At 46.4% G+C, this 21037-nt stretch overlaps 1 protein-coding gene across 1 annotated transcript in view; it reads left to right on the forward strand.

Moving 5' to 3' along the window:
• Positions 1–21037, forward strand: part of SEC11A (SEC11 homolog A, signal peptidase complex subunit) — a 156355-nt gene that overhangs the window by 122809 nt on the left and 12509 nt on the right. The window contains exon 5 of the mRNA XM_086958407.1: positions 2616–2673. Within this exon, the coding sequence (XP_086814533.1) occupies positions 2616–2673 (58 nt within the window). The remainder of the gene's footprint in view (positions 1–2615; positions 2674–21037) is intronic.

The following is a 21037-nucleotide window of genomic DNA, read 5'->3' on the forward strand; positions in this document are numbered from 1 at the left end:
GACCGCAACCCTTCCTCCCTGTAAATACACCAGACGACACTTCAAGCAAAGGTTTACATTTTGTTTTCTGCCCGTGGCACAGAAGCAGCTTGGTCTTCAGTCGGGTATTTAGTCTACCCTGCATTGCTGTTTAAAACCTTCAGCACAGCAAGTGTCTAAAGACCCCTAAATCCAACACCCAACCTTCAGAACCAGATTCACGCAGGTAAGTGCAAAAGTAGTCTGTCTCGAGTGACAGTCACTACGCGCGCTGATGAGAGTACCTGTCTGTGTGCATGTGGCATTGCGGCTGTTTGGAGGGAGCTCAAATAATAAACCAGGAGAGAAGAGTCACTAAACTCCATGCTGCTCTCTCTGTCCCACATGGGACCTGGGCCCAGACTATAACAGGGTGTGAGAGGCCCTAACACAAATCTCAATTGCCTCAGCCCTATACCTTAAATTAGTTAAGAGTCAGCTGACTTACGGACTCTGGCCGCCTTAAGTGAGCATGTGCTTGATGGCATGATTGCTGGGCAAGCCTCGGGAGAGCCTGTGAGAGACACGTAGAGGTCTCAGTCAGAAGGATGACAAATATGTTTAAAAGTATTTTTAAAAATCACTCCAGTATAATTAAGCGGGGTGCTGTGCGCAGCCATCTACAACTGCGAGTTCAGATAGTTAACACTTAGTGCACTAGTAAATAGACCAATGTAAAACTAGCATTCCAATGATACATGTGAGAAATATTTGTGCCCAAAATTTGACAGTGAGGTGAGATTCAAAATTTGAGTCCGAGACTTAAGCTCACACAATCACAGGGCTGCAGATTATATGGCCGGCAATCTGAGGGGTAGCCCCGGGCGCCACAAGCTCTAGCTACGCCCCTGTATATTATTTGACTTTAACCCGATATTTAAACATTTCAAGTCGGGATGTGTCAGAATTTAATTGCAATATTTGTTACAAAAATTATTCCAGCACTGGCAACACATGAAATAACAATTTGTTTTTATATTGTTACACATCATTTGAATGAATGATTTAGCCCCAGGGAATATGCAAGAGCTTTAGCCTAATTTTGAGGGATTCCGACGATGGTTTCAACAGTGTCCGTTCTTGTGTGTTAATAATTTTTCCGGCATAGTGATGGACTTCATTTCACTCAAGGATTATATGCTTTACACGGTCTCTTATAGATTATGTGGGGTGCGTTTAATTTCTGTGCACCACACTAGCTGTAGCTTTGTGATACTTTTTATGCTATCGTTAATATCTTAAATAATGTGTGGTAACTTTGTATTCCAGGAGTATTGTGTTGGGGTAGCTATTGTTTGTATCTTTAATAATAGTTTGTGTTTGAACCTTGTTCAGTTTGTACTACTAAAACATTTAATAGGATGCTTTTATTGGTGATTCAGAGGCCCATAATCTTTACTCTAGATCTCCAATAAAACAGTGTGAATTGTAGCATTAAAAGGCTTCACTTTGTATCTGTGCAGTGGGAGTTTTACATATTTGTTCTCAAAATCATACCTACCAGTTAGTCAATTTGTATACTGATGAGAGATTTGCAATGTTTTAGTATCTCAAGGGGAATATTGTGAAATGCACTACAGCTCCGGATTAGAACAGTAATTGGATCTTTGACATCTGACTTGTGTGTGTATATGGAGACTACAGCTCCCCAGCGAAAAATATTATATTCGTATAAAGGGGATCCGTTTCTTTCCCCACATTTATGTTCAGTCTGTTGCATCGAATGCCAGGTATTGATATGTTAATATGGTCAGAAAGGGTGCCTTGTTCCAGAGGTACCTTATGCACCCTTCCTAGATTTTTATTAACGAGCATTCTTACATTACAAATAATTCTCTGCTTGCCATGTCAGTCAGTGCAGAAAAGGCATTCACCAGGCTGCGCTTATCAACCTTTTGAGCCGCCTTACTTAAAGGTTTCTGAGGTTATTTAGGGTCTGGTAAGTCCAGGATTGCTATGTTATTTAACGGTCAACTGTCATTAATATCCTTGGATCCAAATATAGGAACAAGTATACACCAAATAATTACGTTTTATTTCTCAGTCAAATATATATTAAAAAAAAGTGTTCACATTTTAAATTTGTTTCTATATTTGTATATCCTGTATTATTTTATTTTAATATTTAATTTTCTAAAAAGTCACAGACCCACTGAGTAGGCCTTTCGGATCCCTAAAGGTCCTTGGCAACGAGTTTAAGAACCACGCCTTAGGGCAAAAGCGATAGCGGTAGGATTCATCTTGAGGTTGTGTAGATGAAAGAACACATTTTTGTGATCTTGCCCAAATATGGAGTCATTGATAAATTGCCCTTCAAAGTTGTGACAGGTTGCAGGATTTGAAATGCTGATCCATTGTGAAGCCTGTCACATGATGTTTTGAGATTAAACGTAGTTCAAGAAATGAAAAAAAGTTTCAAATAAGTTAGGTGAAATTAACTTTTGCGTGATCTGTCAAACAGAAATTAAAGCAAACTTTATTTTTGCACACATTATTTGCTTCCCTTAAGTTATTTAAGATTTGTAATCTTCTCTCTATTAAATACAGTAACTGACTGCACTACTGTTTTAATTTAATATTTTTCTCGTATTTTCTAGGTTTGTACCGTACATTGGAATTGTGACAATCTTGATGAATGATTACCCCAAATTTAAGGTATGTGACCTGCATTTGTTGGGCATCTGTCGAGTAATTGTTTTGTAATTTAGTATTGCTTTTTATTTTATGAAAGGTATATAATTTCACATGGCGAAGCAGAAGTATCTGTTTTGAGAAATCCATTGAAATTTCAAACCACCGCCAACAACTTAACTTTGGAGCAACTAATTTTCTTCATGTAACATGACATGCAGAGTGCTGCAGCAGTCATCCTTAGTGTATCTTCTATGCAGCCTTCATGTGCGCCCCCTAGCACACCTCGTGTGTTGTCAGGTGTACCTCCAAATGTATCTGAGGACACCACAATTCAATTCCTTCTGGAAAATAAACCAATGAGCAAGACCTACATCAGTACCTGTCTGGTCCATGCTTTCTACTGGATGAAAGAACTTCTGCCGTTTAAATTTAATAAAACCTAAAATCCTGATGTTTAGTGGGACCAGTCAAAACCCCCTTCCCTTTGAATGACCCACCAGTCTTAGTCTCTCATCATACACTGCATTTGAAGTGCACAACCTCTGGAATCCTATTCATTCATAGTGGTCATTCATTCCCCAAATAAACTTGGTGCTTACATGATCGTTAACTTTCCCTCCTCCCGAAAATACTATCACACTTCACTACTGACCATATAATACAGCTAACAGGAGATCTAGTCATAACACACAGTGTCTGCTGCAACATATGAATGGGACTTCCAAGGAAGATGCAGTTTATTGCACTCCAAAATCAGGGTACCCAACTATTCCAGAAGTTACATGTAAACAACCTTAGTCCACCAATATTCACAGATCAGGTTCAGAATCCTCTATACTGTTCACAAGACCTCCTGGCAAAAAAAGATCAACACAACTCACTCCTTAGTGCACAGGCAGCCGAATCCTGCTCTCAACAAAGGTACGCCTTATTTTCCAAAATAACTTCCATGAGACCGAAACAAGGAAGGAAGGAAGAGGTCTCTGGGACTTCAGTGCTTCAAATTGGAATGCCTATTCCTATACACGAAGACAAAGAAGTGACTTGAGATTGAGAAAATCAAGTAGTTAAAATCCTGCTTTATGTAAATGGGACAGTGATTGAAGACTTCTGATCTTCCAGTACTTTACATTCTCTATTGCAGTATCAAGAGTCTTATTTGACCACATGTATCCCTTTTATCTGTAAGACAGTGCACATCACAATATATATATATGTATATATATCTACATCTACAAACAAATACCATCAAATTGGTTATTTAATGTGCTCTAGCAACTCTTAAGGTTTGATATGCTATTGTTCGCAGGGTGATGAATTCTCACCATAATATGTAGAAGAGGTAAGTGGTATGTAGCGATTGGCTTATGATTTATTTTCGACTGAATCGTCTCCATCGACTGAAAAGGATGGAGTATAATACTACTCTAACAATCATTTGCAATGCAATCGGTCTCACATTTATTACCTTATTAGATTTAGTAATGTGGCATATTGTCCATACCGGAGCTTTCAGGGTGCCAAGTTGCTGATGAGCAAGCAGTGTCCTGTGATTTTGGTCAAATCTCTTAAAATGTAAGCAGGCATCACAGTCCGGCTTCCGGGCCAAACACAGCACTGAGACCGCACTCATCGCAGCAACAGACGACATTCGAACTCTACTGGACAATGGAGACACAGTCGCCCTCATCCTCCTTGACCTCTCCGCTGCCTTCGACACAGTCTGTCATAGCACCCTGTTACAACGCCTCAGAAACATCGGAATCCAAGGAAAAGCACTCGACTGGATCACCTCGTTCCTTGCCGGAAGAACTCAGAGAGTCCGCCTCCCACCGTTCAAGTCAGAGGCCACTGAAGTCATTTGCGGCGTGCCACAAGGATCTTCACTCAGCCCCACCCTATTCAACGTATATATGAGCCCCCTCGCTGTGGAAAAAGGTAGGGCCGATGACCTTTTTCAGAGTTGCCCGGCGTTAACCGCCTCTATTACCACTCAAGTTACCGAACAAAGAGGCAGGCGCTGGAGACCGGAAGGCAGGAAACAGAAGTTTTTATTCCGACGGAGCAGAACACATCAAATAAGACAACAGGGTATCTTCTCGAGGTACACTAGCCGCATCTGAGGCCTGGCCTCTTATACACAGGTTTATGATCTTTATTACAGTTAATTGCATGTGGCACATTCTTGCAAATGCTTTGAAGTATGAAAGGACATCCTCGGAATCCCCGCTTCAGGCCGTTCCCACACACCTTTACAGTTGAAGTCCCCACCCCGGTCACAACAGGTGATGATTATCGCGCAGCTGGACATTCGGCCGATTCACGGAATGTATGTGGTTGATCGGATCTCATGGGGTGGGGGCTTTGATCAACTCGGGGATCCTTTGATGGGAGGAGCTTCCCACTGTATGGGAGGGGGGCAATAAACAGTATCCGCAGGGCCAGGTGGCGGCCTGGGAACGAGTAAGACAAACGGGTACAGAGGAAAGGGGGGTTTTTATCAAAGGACCCGGGATCATGAAAGGAATGGAGGGAGGTGTTGAGCTGGGAACAGGATGAGGTTCCGAGGCAGGGCTGTGCTGAAGAGGGGTTTATGGCCCAAGGCATGTGAGAGCGGGGGCTGTCAGCGCGCAGGGGGATGCTTGCGAGGTCAGGAGAGAGAGAGAGAGAGAGAGAGAGAGAGACGCGCTGGATGTCAGTGATGGGCAGAGAGGCCATGGCATTTAAAATGGCTGCCGCTTACGCGCATGAATGGGCCCGAAAAGGGGGCAAGATGGCGCCGATAATGTTGACATTGCAGTCTAGGTTTTAACAGTCCTCCCTTTTCAACATATCTAGCCAGCTTGTCTACTCAAGGTCAATCTGCATGAAATTCCTAACCTCAGCATCATATAGTGCCCCCATACGTTCCTTTCCAAAGTCCACAGTCTTAGGGCAGATACAATTCGCACATAATGAACACAGAGGCGGCAGGCATTGAATTCCTAAGCAGAACCCACATATCACAACCACGGGAATCAGGATAATGGTAAACAGTCTCCAGCCCTAGTTCTTAACAGTACTCCAGAACCATCCACCAAGCGACCATTCTTCCTGCTCCTGATGAACTTCTGAGGATAGTCTGTGGAGATGTTCGATGGCCTTGTACACTGAGGGTGAATTGTCCGGTATATATGTGCAGCAGCTGGACCCAATAATGCGGCATGCTCCACCACGGTCCGCTAGAACCACATGGCGATTCTGGAGAGCCACCAGGCGGACCGCTTGAAGCTCGGCTGTGTTGTTTGCACGGATGCCAGCTGTGATGTTCATTGTTGTCTCGACTGCCTGAGTCAGATGTCGGATGGCACGGCTGTTTGCCATCGGGCCCCAGAGTGGAACAAGTCCCTTCATAGCATCGAGGAACTGTGCTCCTGTTGAGTCGGCTTGTTCAATGTCCTTGGCTCGCTTTTGTCTATGGTGATTCGCTGGAGCCACATAGGTCGGAGGAAGGATGAAGGAGATAAAACAAGTGCCCCCCCAGCCTTTGGGGAGCCAGGTGTAAGCCTTTGTGCCGCAAACAAAGTACATGTTTGGAGAGGATACGAAGGAAGGTGGATCGGTAGAGTCCAAAGTTCTGGTGAAGCGGCAAGCACTGCGGCCCACCAGCTGTGTCCCAAGCCCTTCTATGCACATATGGCCTGTGACGTTGATGACAGAGCCACAGTCAGAATGGCAGCTGTTCGCTTCCGTAGGTAGGAGAAGGTGGGTTTGGTTGGATTGTTGAACACCTGCATTTCAATTCGTTCTTTAGCAGGGATGTCCATGTGGATAGTCGTCGGAGGTCTGCGGGCAGAAATGTGTTTTTGTTTTGTTTCGCCAGACCTCATGAAAGAAATGCGTCATGGTTTTGCTGGAGGTGGCATTGTCCTTATAGCTCTCTTGTAGGAGGATCAGCCAAGCAAGGCAGGAGCCGTGAATTGAGAAGGGTGAAGGGATGAAAGGTATCGAATGTCCAGTGGCGTGGGGTAGCAACCCACAGATCCAGCAGTTGGTGGCATTGGTAGCAAGATTGTGCTGGTGCAATAGCTGCACAAAGGAGTTGTTCCAGAACTCCTTTCGCCTATCTCTGAGTTGGGGAGAGAGAGAGATCAAATAATGTTCCTTCATGGTAGTAGGCTGTGCAGTGGTTAGGAATGTTTCATGAGCAGGTGCATTTTCTTCCACAATCCAGAGCGTGGTCATGAGGAGAAAGCAGAAAAGGATCGTGATGAAAAGTGCAATTGTCTTTGAACTATGGATTCTGTCTGTCTTTGGGTTCCTGTAGTGGATTTTCGGATGTCCGGTTGCTTCCATCACCTTCTTATCGGGCGCTTCCATCATCTTCAAGGGAGCTCGGTAGCGGGCAGAACCAAAGACCTCGTCTGGCTTTCTCTCCTGACAGCCTTTGTTGTGTTAGGCAACCGATCCGAGAATTATGACTTAGTCAATGGTCTGCTTAGCCGAGACTCTCTCCTTTCGTCGCAGGTTATACCCTTCTTTCGATGGCACGGTAGGGTCAGGAATCTTTGCAAGTTCAAGTGTCTCTGTGTCTGGGTAGCAATTCAGCGATGGTCGGTCTTTGTTCAGGAGCTCTTCCTGGGTGGTCACGTCTTTGGTTGTCATCAGAGTCGGGGGAATCCTCTTACAGTGGTGCGCATGCACCCAGGTCCGCTTTCCTTCCACTCGAAGAGCTGTTCGGGTGGTCAGTAGGACTTGCCAGGGGCCCGTCCACCGGGGTTCCAGACTCTTGGCACGCTGGAAGTTCTTGATTAAGATGTAATACCCGGGTTGCAGGTTGTGTCCGGGACCCCTGGAAGCGTCAGGGATGGCATGCAGCACCTGTTGGTGAATGACAGACAGAGTTTCAGTCAATTTATACAAGTAATCAGACATTAGGACGTCCGGGACGTCATGAATGGAAGTCGGTTTTGGTGCAGACCAGACGCTCATGGGTCGGCCGAAAACGACCTCGTAAGGTGTCAAGTGGTGTTTGGTGGGGGTGGAACGCATCGATAGCAATGCCAGTGGGAGACCGTCTGGCCATTTCAGTCCTGTGGTGGCCACTATCTTGGCTAGCTTTAGTTTTAGAGTGGCATTGTGTCGCTCAACAAGTCCAGCAGACTGGGGGTGGAAGACTGCGTGGAACTTCTGCTTGATACCCAGCCCCTTTAAAATGAGCTGGATAACTTCGGCTACGAAGTGGGGGCCATTGTCGCTCCATAAAATTTGACAAAGGCCGTAGTGAGGGAAGAATTCCTTTAACAGTACCTTTGCAGTGGCCATAGCAGTGTTATCTTGGGTTGGGTATGCCTCCACCCATTTGCTGAATGCACACACCACTACAAGTACATATTTCAGGCCTTGGCATCTGTCTAGTTGGATGTAGTCCATCTGCAGGACTTCAAACGGGTGATTGGGAACCCCAAACCCTCCCCGGGGTACCACAGTTCCTTTCCCGGGGTTATGTTGCAAGCATATCAAGCATTGTTGGACCAGACGTTTGGCGGAGTCTGTGATTTTGTCGTTGTGCCAAACTCTGGAGACGAGTTCAACCATGGGGGCTGATCCTATGTGAGCAGGGGAGTGTGCCATAGTCAGTGTGGGAATCAGGTATGAGTCAGGTAGCAACCATTTGTTTGTGTCCTTTGTCCGCCAGCAGCCTTCATCGTCTTTCAGTCCCACCCGTGCCCATTCAGTTAATTCGTGTTGTGTGCTAGCCATTTGAATGTCCCTAATAGTGTCCCTAGCGTCGGTCCATTTCTCTGCTTGTGACCTGGTCACGTACATGCGTGTCGTCGTCCTATTTTCAGCTGTGGTTCGAGCAGTGATGTCGGCTAGTGCATTTCCCTGTCCAATAATGTCTGTCACTTTTTTGGGTGCCTGGCATTTGATGACCGCAAGTCTTTTGGGGAGAAGGGCAGCTTCGATCAGGGTGGAGACTAGATCTCCGTAGGATGGGGGTGCCGTGCGAGGTCAAGAATCCCCTTTCCTTCCAAAGGAGCCCAAAATGGTGAACCACCCCGAAGGCATACTGGCTGTCGGTGTAAATGTTTGCTGTGGTTCCTGCTGCTAGGATGCATGCTCGTGTCAGGGCAATCAGTTCTGCTGCCTGTGCAGATCGTTGTGTAATGCGGGCTGTCTCTACTACAGTTCGGGCCGTGGTGACTGCATAGGCAGCTGAAGTGGTGCCATCGGGGAGTTTGATGCAAGAGCCGTCCACCCACAGCTCTCCGTCAGGGTCAGGAAAAGCTGTGTCTCTGAGGTCAACCCTACTTCTAGTCTGTTCGTCCGTGAGGGTCACACAGTCATGTACAGGGGGCACATTTGGATCGTTCTCCGGTAGAGGCAATAAAGTTGCCGGGTTCAGTGTGGTGCATCTTTTCAGGGTGATGTGGGGTGCGAGCAGAGTCAGTTCGTATCCAGTCAGTCATGCACTCGTCAGGTGTTGCGTCTTGGTTTGGTTCAGGAGGGTGTCAACTGCATGGGGTACTAGTACCGTAAGGGAATTCGAGAGCACGATCCCCTCACTCTGTCGGATAGAGATAGCAGCGGGAGCTACAGCTCGAAGGCAGGCAGGCAAGGCTCTGGCTACGGGGTCAAGAGTGGCAGAGAAGTAAGCGCATGGTCGTTGCTTTGGGCCAATGGACTGGGTCAAGACAGATAAAGCACACCCATCCCTTTCGTGAGTGTAGAGGGAGAAGGGCTCTGTGTAATCGGGGGTACCTAGGACAGGGGCTGAACAAAGGGCATCTCGTAGCTCTATGAAGGAGGAGTGGCATTCAGGGGTCCAAGGGAGGGGGAAGGGGACATCTTTAGCTAGCAGAGAAAGCAGCGGTTTCACAATGAGGCTGAAGTTTGGCAACCACTGCCGACAGAAGGAGGTGAGGCCTAGTAGGGAGCGGACTTGTTTCTGAGTCTTAGGGACAGGGGTTTCAAGAATGGTTTGGATCCGGTCGGGAGTAAGTTTCCTTCCGTCTTTGGACAGAAGATGGCCTAAGTAGTTGACCTGGGGTTGGCAGAATTGCAACTTCTTCTTGGAGACCTTGTGGCCATTTTCCACAAGGAAGTGCAGGAGTTGCATGGTGGCTGTGACTGCTAGTGGAGTGGTGTCGGCCGCCAAAAGGATGTCATCGACGTATTGTATCAACACCACTCCATCGGGTAACTGGACCTCATCCAGTTGTCTCTTGAGGGCCTGGCTGTAGATGCTGGGGCTTTCTGTGTAGCCTTGGGGTGCTCGACAGAATCTTTATGAGCGGGCTTTTAGGGTGAAGCCGAAGAGATATCGGCTGTCTGGGTGGATGGGGATAGAGAAAAATGCGTTTTTGAGGTCAATGACAGTGAAGGTGGTGGCAGTAGAAGGAATCAAAGTCAGGATAGTGGTGATGTCTGAGACCACTTTGTTGATCTCTCGAAGGTCAATGATGAACCGGTATGCTTTCTCATCTCCCTCTCCTTGTTTCTTGATGATGGGCAAGATAGGGCTGTTGCAAACGTTGCTAACCACTTCCTCTACCACTCCTGCGTCTATCAGTGACTGAATAATCTTTACCAATGCCTTCTCGCCCTCGGGCGATATCCGATATTGTGGAACTTTTGGGAGTATTGCATCCGGTCGAACAGTGATGTGCACTGGGTCAATCATCATGCGTCCTACGTCCGAATCTGTCTTTGCCCACAGATACGGAGGCAGAGTGTCAAGTAGGGACGAGTCAGTGTCAGTGATGGAAAACATGCGTCGGGAAGGGCAATGTCTAAGCAGAATGGGGTTGTCGTACAGGAAAACTCGAACTCCGTCTTGGGAACACCTAATAGTCGCTCGGAAATGCTTCAGTAAGTCAAGTCCCATGATGGCGTCAGGGGTATTGGCAGAAAGCAAAAACGTCGTGTCAGTTGTATTGTTCTCTAAGTCAAAGGGGATCGGAGTGGACAAAGGGTTAGTGGAGGGCGTTTCATCGAAGCCTATCGATGTCACTAGTGAGCCAGACAAGGGTGCCCTTGGAATCAGTCGTTTAGATAATGCACTACGTGTCGCGCCAGTGTCTACCAGAAATGGAGACTTTGTACCCAAGACCTTAGCAGTGACATAAGGACCTTGCTGGTCAACATAGAGCTCGACTGAATCCCTCCCTTGCCCTTGGCAGTCCTATGCGAAGTCGCGGGCATCGTCGCAGTCAGACTGCTGGTACTGGTTCTGTCTGGGTCGGTCAAATGTATTTGGTCTGTTTGATCAATCGTTAGTCGTGTCATTTGCGGGCCCCCGTTGCTGTCCTCTATTTCTCGGTCCACCCGCTACGTCCTTGGGGTCCCTATTTCTGTTCATCTCCAACAGAACCGGGCACTGGGATTTCCAATGGCCGAATCCTTTGCAGAAAGCACACTGGTCCTCGCTAATGTCTGTACGTCCAATGTGGGGTGTTGAGGTACGGTCTTTAGGAGGTGCGCTCCTAGGGGCATTTGTCTGGTAGTTCCCTTTGTATTGCTCTCGTCCTACAGTCACCCCTTGCAACTGTGCAATCATTACCTTCTCTTTTAAATCTTTCTTCTTTTTCTCTGTTGCTCTATCGTGTTCATTTTTCTGGTGCTCGTAATATTGGGCCATCTGAAGGATAGCCGCGGGTTTGGAGGCCGCCCAACTACTCTCACTGGCCTGCAGTTTCTGAGAGACCTCCGGCGACAAACCCTTTACATAATTCTGGACAAACAGATGGTGTCCGGTTGCAGTGGTCATGTCCTGGCCGCTGTAATCGGAGAACACCGTTTCAAACCGGGAGAAGTAGTCCGATACGTCTTCCTGGGGTTTCTGACGACAAGCCGTTACTATCGACCAGTCCACTTTCTTTTCTGGGATCAGGGTTTTCAGTTTCTGTACAATTTTGTCTGGGAGGTCTAAAATGGATTTCAAAGGCTTCTGCCCAGGTTCTCGTTGCCTATCTATGCCATCGAGTTGTGACCAGGTATGTCCGAACAGCTCAAGGTGGTCGACTTTCCAGATTCGCTTCCACACATCAGCTGGCAGACATAACCCGAAAAACAAGTCGATGTCAGCCAAGGTCATGATCGTTGAACCTAGGGCCGTACCTAATTCAGTATAGAAGGCAGTGGGGTTTTTATGTAAATCGGGCAGAGATTTCCGGAACGTCAGAATATCCTGCCGATCCCATGGCTGGTAGACCCAGTTGTACACTACCCTCCCTCTTGCGTCTTGGTGGTTGACGTCATCGTGTGTTCCTAGACCTCGTGGAGGAACCCAGTAGGGGGCAGCTTCTCTTATTGGCATCATGGTGCTAGCTCGCTCAGTTCGTGTTTCGGTTGCTACGGGTGTCGTGGGTTTAGCTTCCGATTCCTGTTCAGTGAGGTGGCAGAAAACCTCAAGCGTACGCGTAAGGAGGTCCGTCACATCACACTCGCCCTCATCCCCGATATCGACCTTCCTATACAGAGTCGCTAGGCTCTCGGGACCTTTGTCTCGATATCGGTCCTCATACGCATTCAGGACATGATAACACAGTCGAACGGCAAAATGTCGTCTGTGGCTCCCTGCATATGAGTTGAACATATCCGTGATGTGCTCTTCACTTTCCTTTCTTTCTACCAGTGTCCTCACTATCTTGTCAATCCCTGCTCGCTCATCCTTGCTTAATCTGTTCGTTCTTGCGGAATCAGCCTTTCGGGTCTCTGGGTCATCTAACACTGTCGCTTGTGCTGTATCTAGTACAAGGGGTTCGGCGGAGGCCATAGGGACCGAAACTCTGGTACCATTCTCGTCTGTGCTTGGGGATAGCGGGTGTTGTGCTAAGGTTTGGGAAGGGGCATGTAGATGATCGGAGGACCTAACAAAAGGTCATCGTTGGCTCGTTGTTTCAAGGGCAATTCAGGATAGAGCGCAGAGGGCGTTCTAACCGGACACTGGCTTGATGTCTCTACCTCTAGTTTCTGTTTGGCTTCTTCTCTTTCCTTAATCTCTTCTTCTAATTTCTTAGCAGCTAGGTGGGCTGCCCTTCGCAGCTCTTTTCCCAACCTACTCTCATTTCTCTTTTTACGCTGTTCGGTTTCTTTGCGCCACATGCCGAGACTATCAAGCATGGTGGGCGTCGTCTTGTGTTTCCCAAGGGCTGTTTCTAGCGCGCTTATTTTATCCTCATCGAAGGATCCTATTAGTGACAACTGACTTTCCCGATCCTTCTTCGTATATTTATGCCACAGCTTGCTATAAGCTATAGCGATCAATCCATGCTTCATGAACACGTCCTTATTAGGGGTGCCTTCCAGTGGAGCCGGATGGTTCATCTCTAATAAGCAGTCCGGGCTAAACAGGCTACCAATCAGTGGGGAGAATGATAGGCATGACTGATTACAACGGGGACAAAAGTCTGCACTACCTATCTTATCACTGCGTGCAAAGACTAGACAGAATATTTCTATTCTTCGTTGTTTGCAGGCGGTGAATACCTCAAACGAACCAATATCGAACAGTCAATGTTCGGTCAATCAAACAATCAATGGGGAGAATAAGTAGGCACGACGGGTTACAACGGGGACAAAAGTCTGCGTTACCTACCCTTTCACTACCTGCAAAGAGAGAACCTGTTCTTCCCTGTTTGCAGACAGAGAATCTCCAGAAAACAATCCGCGAACAACAGTTCGGGCCAAACAATCAATCAGTGGGGGAGGAAGATAGGCACGACGGATTACAACGGGGACAAAAGTCTGCGTTACCTATCCTTCACTGCTTGCAAAGAGAGAGAGCCTGTTGTTTCTCCGTTTGCAGATAGTGAATCTCCAAACGAACCAACAACAGAGTAATACTAGTATTTTCCAAACAATCATTTCGCAATTTGTCGTGTTTACATGACCTTACCCGGACCGCATGGACAGTTTCTTGTGTTCCGAATCCAGCGCCCGATCGTCCTCTATTCTTCGTGATCTTCGCGGCACTGCTGATGGTTCCCAGTCAGGACCGTAGATCACTCGAGAGAGGTCTGTTCGGAACCAGTGAAGTTCGGATGATCGGCTGTCAGACGAGGGTCTATCGGACAGGAGCTCTCCCGATCGTTGCAGTCGTTCACTCTGTCGTGAGGACCTCTCCCACTGGATCCACGAGTCGCTGATGGGCCCCACGTTTGGGACGCCAATTGTGGAAAAAGGTAGGGCCGATGACCTTTTTCAGAGTTGCCCGGCGTTAACCGCCTCTATTACCACTCAAGTTACCAAACAAAGAGGCAGGCGCTGGAGACCGGAAGGCAGGAAACAGAAGTTTTATTCCGACGGAGCAGAACACATCAAATCAGACAACAGGGTATCTTCTCGAGGTGCTCCAGCCGCATCTCTGAGGCCTGGCCTCTTATACACAGGTTTATGATCTTTATTACAGTGAATTGCATGTGGCACATTCTTGCAAATGCTTTGAAGTATGAAAGGACATCCTCGGAATCCCCGCTTCAGGCCGTTCCCACACACCTTTACAGTTGAAGTCCCCACCCCGGTCACAACAGGTGATGATTATCGCGCAGCTGGACATTCCGCCGATTCACGGAATGTATGTGGTTGATCGGATCTCATGGGGTGGTGGCTTTGATCAACTCGGGGATCCTTTGATGGGAGGAGCTTCCCACTGTATGGGGGGGGGCAATAAACTGTATCCGCAGGGCCAGGTGGCGGCCTGGGAACGAGTAAGACAAACGGGTACAGAGGAAAGGGGGGTTTTATCAAAGGACCCGGGATCATGAAAGGAATGGAGAGAGGTGTTGAGCTGGGAACAGGATGAGGTTCCAAGGCAGGGCTGTGCTGAAGAGGGGTTTATGGCCCAAGGCATGTGAGAGCGGGGGCTGTCAGCGCGCAGGGGGATGCTTGCGAGGTCAGGAGAGAGAGAGAGAGACGCGCTGGCTGTCGGTGATGGGCAGAGAGGCCATGGCATTTAAAATGGCTGCCGCTTACGCGCATGAATGGGCCCGAAAAGGGGGCAAGATGGCGCCGATAATGTTGACATTGCAGTCTAGGTTTTAACATCGCGACCATCGCACGCCAACACAACCTCAACATCATCTCCTACGCCGATGACACTCAACTGATCCTCTCACTCACCAAAGACGCTCTCACCGCCAAAACCAACCTACATGAAGGAATGAAAGAAGTCGCCGAGTGGATGAAGCAACGCCGTCTGAAACTGAACTCAGACAAAACAGAAGTCCTTATCCTAGGTACCTCTCCCTCCGCCTGGGACGACTCTTGGTGGCCAGAGGCCCTAGGAAAAGCACCCATCCCGACGGACCACGCACGGAACCTGGGTGTCATCCTGGACTCCTCACTCTCGATGACCAGACAAGTCAACGCCGTTTCATCATCCTGCTTTAACATTCTCCGCATGCTCAAAAAAAAAAAAAACATTTCGCTGGATCCCCACCGAAACTAGAAAAACGGTCACCCATGCTCTGGTTACAAGCCGCCTGGACTACGGAAACACCCTATACGCCGGTACCACCGCCAAACTTCAGAAAAAACTCCAACGCATCCAGAACGCATCAGCCAGACTCATACTAGACATCCCGCGTAAAGACCACATTTCTGGCCACCTGAAAAACCTCCACTGGCTTCCCGTCAATAAGAGGATAACATTCCGCCTCCTAACCCACCCACGCACACAAAGCACTTTACGAACTTGTACCCGAATGCCTCAACACACGACTTTCCTTCTACACCCCCCCCCCCCCCCTGCCAGCTACGCTCCTCCAACCTAGCCCTTGCCGCTGTCCCTCGCATCAACAAAACTACCATGGAAGGAAGATCCTTCTCCTACCTGGCGGCTAAAACCTGGAACTCACTTCCCATTCACCTTCGCCACACTCAGAACCACCTAGCATTCAGAAAGCAACTTAAAACCTGGATATTCGACATGTAATTCCCCTCCCATCCTCAAGTGCCTTGAGACCCTCTGGGTATGTAGCGCGCTATATAAATTTATTGACTATTGACTATTGTGGGGGTGGGGTAAAAGAGTAAGGAGAGAGAGCAGTAAACAAGATGCAATGGTGAAAATAAAAGCAGTGTCCTGTGATTTTAGTCGAATCACTAAAAATACAAGCAACGATCTCGTAGAGGTGGGGTGAAGGGGTATGGAAAGACTGCACCGGCCGCGCAGGCTGCCCTGAGCAGGAAACAAGGCGCAATGGTGAAAATGAAAGTGGTGTACTGTGATTTGGGGGAAATCACTTAAAATACAAGCAGCGATCTTAGAGGGGTAATGGGTGCGGGTTGAAGGGGTAGAGAGACGGCACATGGTGAGCTGGAAACAAGAGGCAATGGTGAAATTGAAATCGCTGAGGTTGGGAGAGACCGCACATAATGTAACTGGAACAGCATTTGAGCTTAGAAATGACTATTTGGGAAACATTTAAAAACGACCATTACAAATGCAATATATCTCAATTTTGGGAGTTATTGAAATTATAAATGCCAATGTTTTTACCTAACCATGTTGTAGAGTACTGTACCATATGTGGCATTGCACCCTGCAACATGGTTAGGAAAACAATATTGGCATTTGTAATGCCAATTACTTCAACATCAGCAAATGCAAGAACTATTGCATTTGCAATGCTTGGTAATTATTACCGTGTCTGAGGTCCACTAAAAGCCCTGGCTGCCACTCATTACCCGGGTACACCAGAAAGGATAAACTATTTAGAAATCTTGAAAAGTTTAACGAAAAGTCACTCCTTTAAAAACGTTAAATCCCAGCCCTTTTACCTGCTAGATTAAAAACTGCATTCACTGTTTGTTTTCCATAAACCTTTTCAAGAGAATGTATATTGTTTTTGTGGGGGCAGCAGCTGTACTGTCTCTGAAATGGGCGGAGGTAGAAAAGTATACTTGTGAGAAAGCAGCAACAGCGAGGAGAAACGCTCCAGACCGAGATAAAATAGCACAAGTGGAATATGTGTCAGACAGTTCTTGTGCCTGAGTGTCTGAGTTGGTCCGCCATGCAGCGAGTCGGGAGCCTGCTCAAGTTTAAAATAAGAAAAATCGCTAGGCTGGCAGACACAGTAGTGAAGTTGTCTGGCAGTTCAAACGAGGGATCTCTTTTTTTCTTTTTAAGGCACCTATTGGTACAGGCCCCTGTGGCATTTATAATGCCAAATGAATCCAACTTTGCAGTGTGCAGTACCATGTGTGGCCAAAAGAGGTCCTATGAAACCTCGCCCTGCATGCAACATGGCTGGGTAAAAAACATTAGCATTTATAATGCCAAAAACTCCATCTTCAGCATATGCAAGACCTATTGCATTTGCAATGCTTGTTAATTACTACTGTGTCTGAGGTCCACTAAAAGTCCTGGGTGCCACATATTACCTGGGTACACCTAAAAGTAAATAATATTGAGAAATATGGAAAAGTTGAAAGAAAAGGCAGTCCTTTAAAAACATTAAATCCCAGCCCTTTTATCCACTAGATTAAAAACTGCGTTCACTGTTTGTTTTCCATAAACCGGTTCAGGAAAATGTTGTTTTAGTGAGAGCAGCAGCTGTAATGTCTCTGTGAGGGATAAAAGCATCTTGTGAGAAAGCAGCAACAGCGAGGAGAGATTAAATAGCATAAGTGGAATACATGTCAGACAGTTCTTGTGCCTGAGGTGTCTGAGGTGGTCTCACATGCAGCGATTCGGGATCCTGCTCCCGTTTAAAATTAAGAAAAATCGCTAGACGGGCAGACACAATGGTGAAGTTGTCTGGTAGGTCACGTGCTTAATCTGCCACCTCAAAGTTGAAACTGGGGATAGAACTTTTTTGCTCTGATTTATAAGGCGCCTACTGGTACAGGCCGCAGTGGCATATGTCAAAATACCACATTTCTGCATTGACATTTTGTGAGGGTCTCTCAACACCGGAATCAGGCTGGACACTTCACAGAGATATGTAGGTTTTCTGCTGATCAGCAAAGCAGGGCTGCACTTTCTGTTGTTGTTGCACACTACCTTCAAAAAGCCACAAGGTTGTGCAACAGGTTTTGGGGGCATTCTAGACACGTAGCTCTAACGCTCAGTTTCACAGATTGTATTATTTCATGAGTACGTTGTCAGAACATCTTTCCATACCAGTTATGGGCAGAGCTTGCCTAGCCTTGTAGGACACACGTGCAGCCATTGTAAAGAAAAAGTAAATTAAACCTAAAAATACAGGCATGTGGTCGCGTTCTGTGCCGTAAATATTAAAAGAAAGGCGCTGCTGCCATTATTCCTGCTTAGGTATGCCGTGCTAACTACATAAGCGCTGCCTAGGCGAGACCTAAACCGCAATAAAACAGCATCAAACTTGCTGTGTAGGGCATGCGGGCAGAGCTGTGGCCTCAGGAGTTTGAGTCTTGGCGTCAGCTCAACATCCTTTAATTTAGGACAAATCACTTAAAATACAAGCAGCGATCTGAGAGGTAGTGGGGGCGGGGTAAATGGAGAGATGGCACAGGGCGAGCAGGCCGCCAGAAGCAGGAAACAAGATGCAATGAGGAAAGTGAAAATGGGCAAGTCGTTAAAAGGCGCACAAAGCCTCCAAAGTAAAACAATAATGTAAACTGCGATGCAAATGCAGACCGAAACATTAAGCACAGCTTCTGTGAAGCGAGCGCTGTGCTGATACTCAAGCTCAGGCAAACAAGAAAAAAATAGTGTTCACAACGGAACCTATTTAAAAAAAAAAAGAAAAGTATGAACATGTGTAACAGGGAAAGTCTTCTGGGAGGTTTTGAAACACAAAAAGGCAGGACTAATTTAAGCATGCTGACCAACCAAAAGCATGCATTTATGAAGGGCACGTACAGGGGCCAACAGAAGAGCTGCTTCAAGCCACAGTCTAGGTTACAGCATGCCATGCAGAGCAGCGCATGCGCTGCCCAGGCTCAACCTAAAAAGGCAGTTGTTTTTTAGTATTACTCTTGTCTGTTTATTTTATTCTAAATATAAACAAACAAATGATGGGCCATAATATTGAATTATGCGCATTTTCCGCTAAATTATTGGGTGTCGTAATATATCAGATAAGGAATATTTATTTTACATTTACAGTATGTTTCGTAATGGCTGTCAGTTAATGGACTTGCACGTATTACCAAGTAAAGGCCCAATGTAATTTCCTCTGTTCATGTCTTAAGACGATTTAGAAAAGGGGGTGGTGATGAACAGAGTGTCTGAGTTAAGCAGACCACTCTTACCCAGTCCAAAGATCAGGGCTTGATCCATCACCGTTATTTATCTCACTGCCCCATCCCAGCTCAGAACCTGGCTATATGCAAATCAGTCTGTCCCTGGCCCAGTGCTCATGGGAACAGGGCAGACTAAACTACCAAGCCAATTCTTCACCAGAAAGGAGACAAGCTACCGGGGACCGGTTTCTGGCATTTCAGCCTTCTTCGGCCCGGCTTGCTTGAATCCTGATGGAGCAGTGAGAAAGGGACTCATGTCTGAGTATACCCTGCCACACCTATAGTGGCCAAAAACGATTTAGAAAAGGGGGTGGTGATGAACAGAGTGTCTGAGTTAAGCAGACCACTCTTACCCAGTCCAAAGATCAGGGCTTGATCCATCACCGTTATTTATCTCACTGCCCCATCCCAGCTCAGAACCTGGCTATATGCAAATCAGTCTGTCCCTGGCCCAGTGCATCATGGGAACAGGGCAGACTAAACTACCAAGCCAATTCTTCACCAGAAAGGAGACAAGCTACCGGGGACCGGTTTCTGGCATTTCAGCCTTCTTCGGCCCGGCTTGCTTGAATCTTGATGGAGCAGTGAGAAAGGGACGGTGTTGGATCTAGCCCTGATCTCTTGACTGGGTGAGAGATTTCTGCTTAATTCAGACTCTCTGTCCCTCACCACCCCTTGTTGTAATATACATGTCTTAAGACAGCAGGAAAACCGCTTTCGATTGTGGGCCCTTGCTATTTCTGAATAAAATAGCACCAGCTACAAAACAGGATTTTTCTGTTGTGTTGACGACGGGCTAACTAATGCAAGCAAAGTTGTCTATAAGCTTACAACCATCGAGCGCCACTAACAGCGCAGTGTTCCACAATTTACAGTTTGTGGATTTGTTTCATAAATTGGACCTTAGCTGTCAACATAGTCTTAACACCGATAGTATCAAAGCGAACGGCAACAAAAATACATTTAAAAAAAAGCAATCTGTTTAAACGAACATATTTCCATCAGTAGCTGCAGTTTTCGCTCCATAATTTACATGATAATTGGAGAAGTATGGCACCTGGTTACATATAGGATTTATTTTATTTTTCCTCCCGTACAGAAAATTGAATTGCTGCATCTCTTTAGCATATCATTAAAGTTAACGTAGTATCAACAAACATTTCTGTATGGTTTTGTCCGGATCTCAGAGCTCATTGTTTTTCTTATATTGCTTTAATATGTAATGTTTCTGAAAGTGTTTTTTTCGTTAGTTTGTATGGTAGTCTTGGGGTTCTAATTGATCCATTGGAGATACCATGTCTGGTGCACCCACCTTCATCGATGTTCCGCATTGCCCTGACAAATCAACCGCTTAAAGCTTGGGGTGAAATACACACTCTGTAACAAAATTGTAGCTTTTACTGAAGCGAAGAAATTGTGGCACTCCGTCTCTGAAAAAGAGTTGTCTTGCATCGAATAGCCCCACTTGGTTTAGTTGGTGCTGTTGAGGCTGAACTATGCTAGTAGCGTCTACTTCACAATACCTTGTTAGCCAACTAATAGAACCTTTCTGACAACATTACGTTTGCTTTTGTTCAGGCAGCAGCATTGGCTTCAATGATGAGAAGCACACATTTAAGCCCCAATGCATTGTTAATGGCACTACTAAATATAAACCCTTCTTTAGACAAAACTAGTTGTCTACATACCTTACCTTATCTTCTTTTCCACCGTGCTCTACTTCTTCCAATCTGGTATTGGTTTTTTATCAGAAAACAAACAGAACACGCAGATATCTGCGTATACCGGCAAGCAGCAACATTAACCTATTGTTTTCATATATCCCCGTCTTCAGCTAAGAATTAGGAACCTCATGCCTCCGGACCCACCTTATTCAAGGGGTTGTTTATTCCTTTAAATACTCCATCTATGACCTTCAGTTTTTTGTATGCTTCTCTGGACACTCAACTTCTAAAGAATTCTGAATATAAATAATAACTTGTGGTTGCGTATTTTTATCTATGAAGCTGCTTACCCTTCACAAAAGCATATTCTCAAATGGAAACAAAAGTACCTTTCGCTAGAAATGTGTGTATGTGTAGCTGTGTGTGTATATATATATATATATATATATATATATGTGTGTTTGTGTGTATACATGTGTGTGGGTGTATATATGTGTATGTACATCTCA

Source organism: Lissotriton vulgaris, chromosome 2_1 (genome assembly GCF_964263255.1).
Source record: "Lissotriton vulgaris chromosome 2_1, aLisVul1.2, whole genome shotgun sequence".
NCBI lineage: Eukaryota > Metazoa > Chordata > Amphibia > Caudata > Salamandridae > Lissotriton > Lissotriton vulgaris.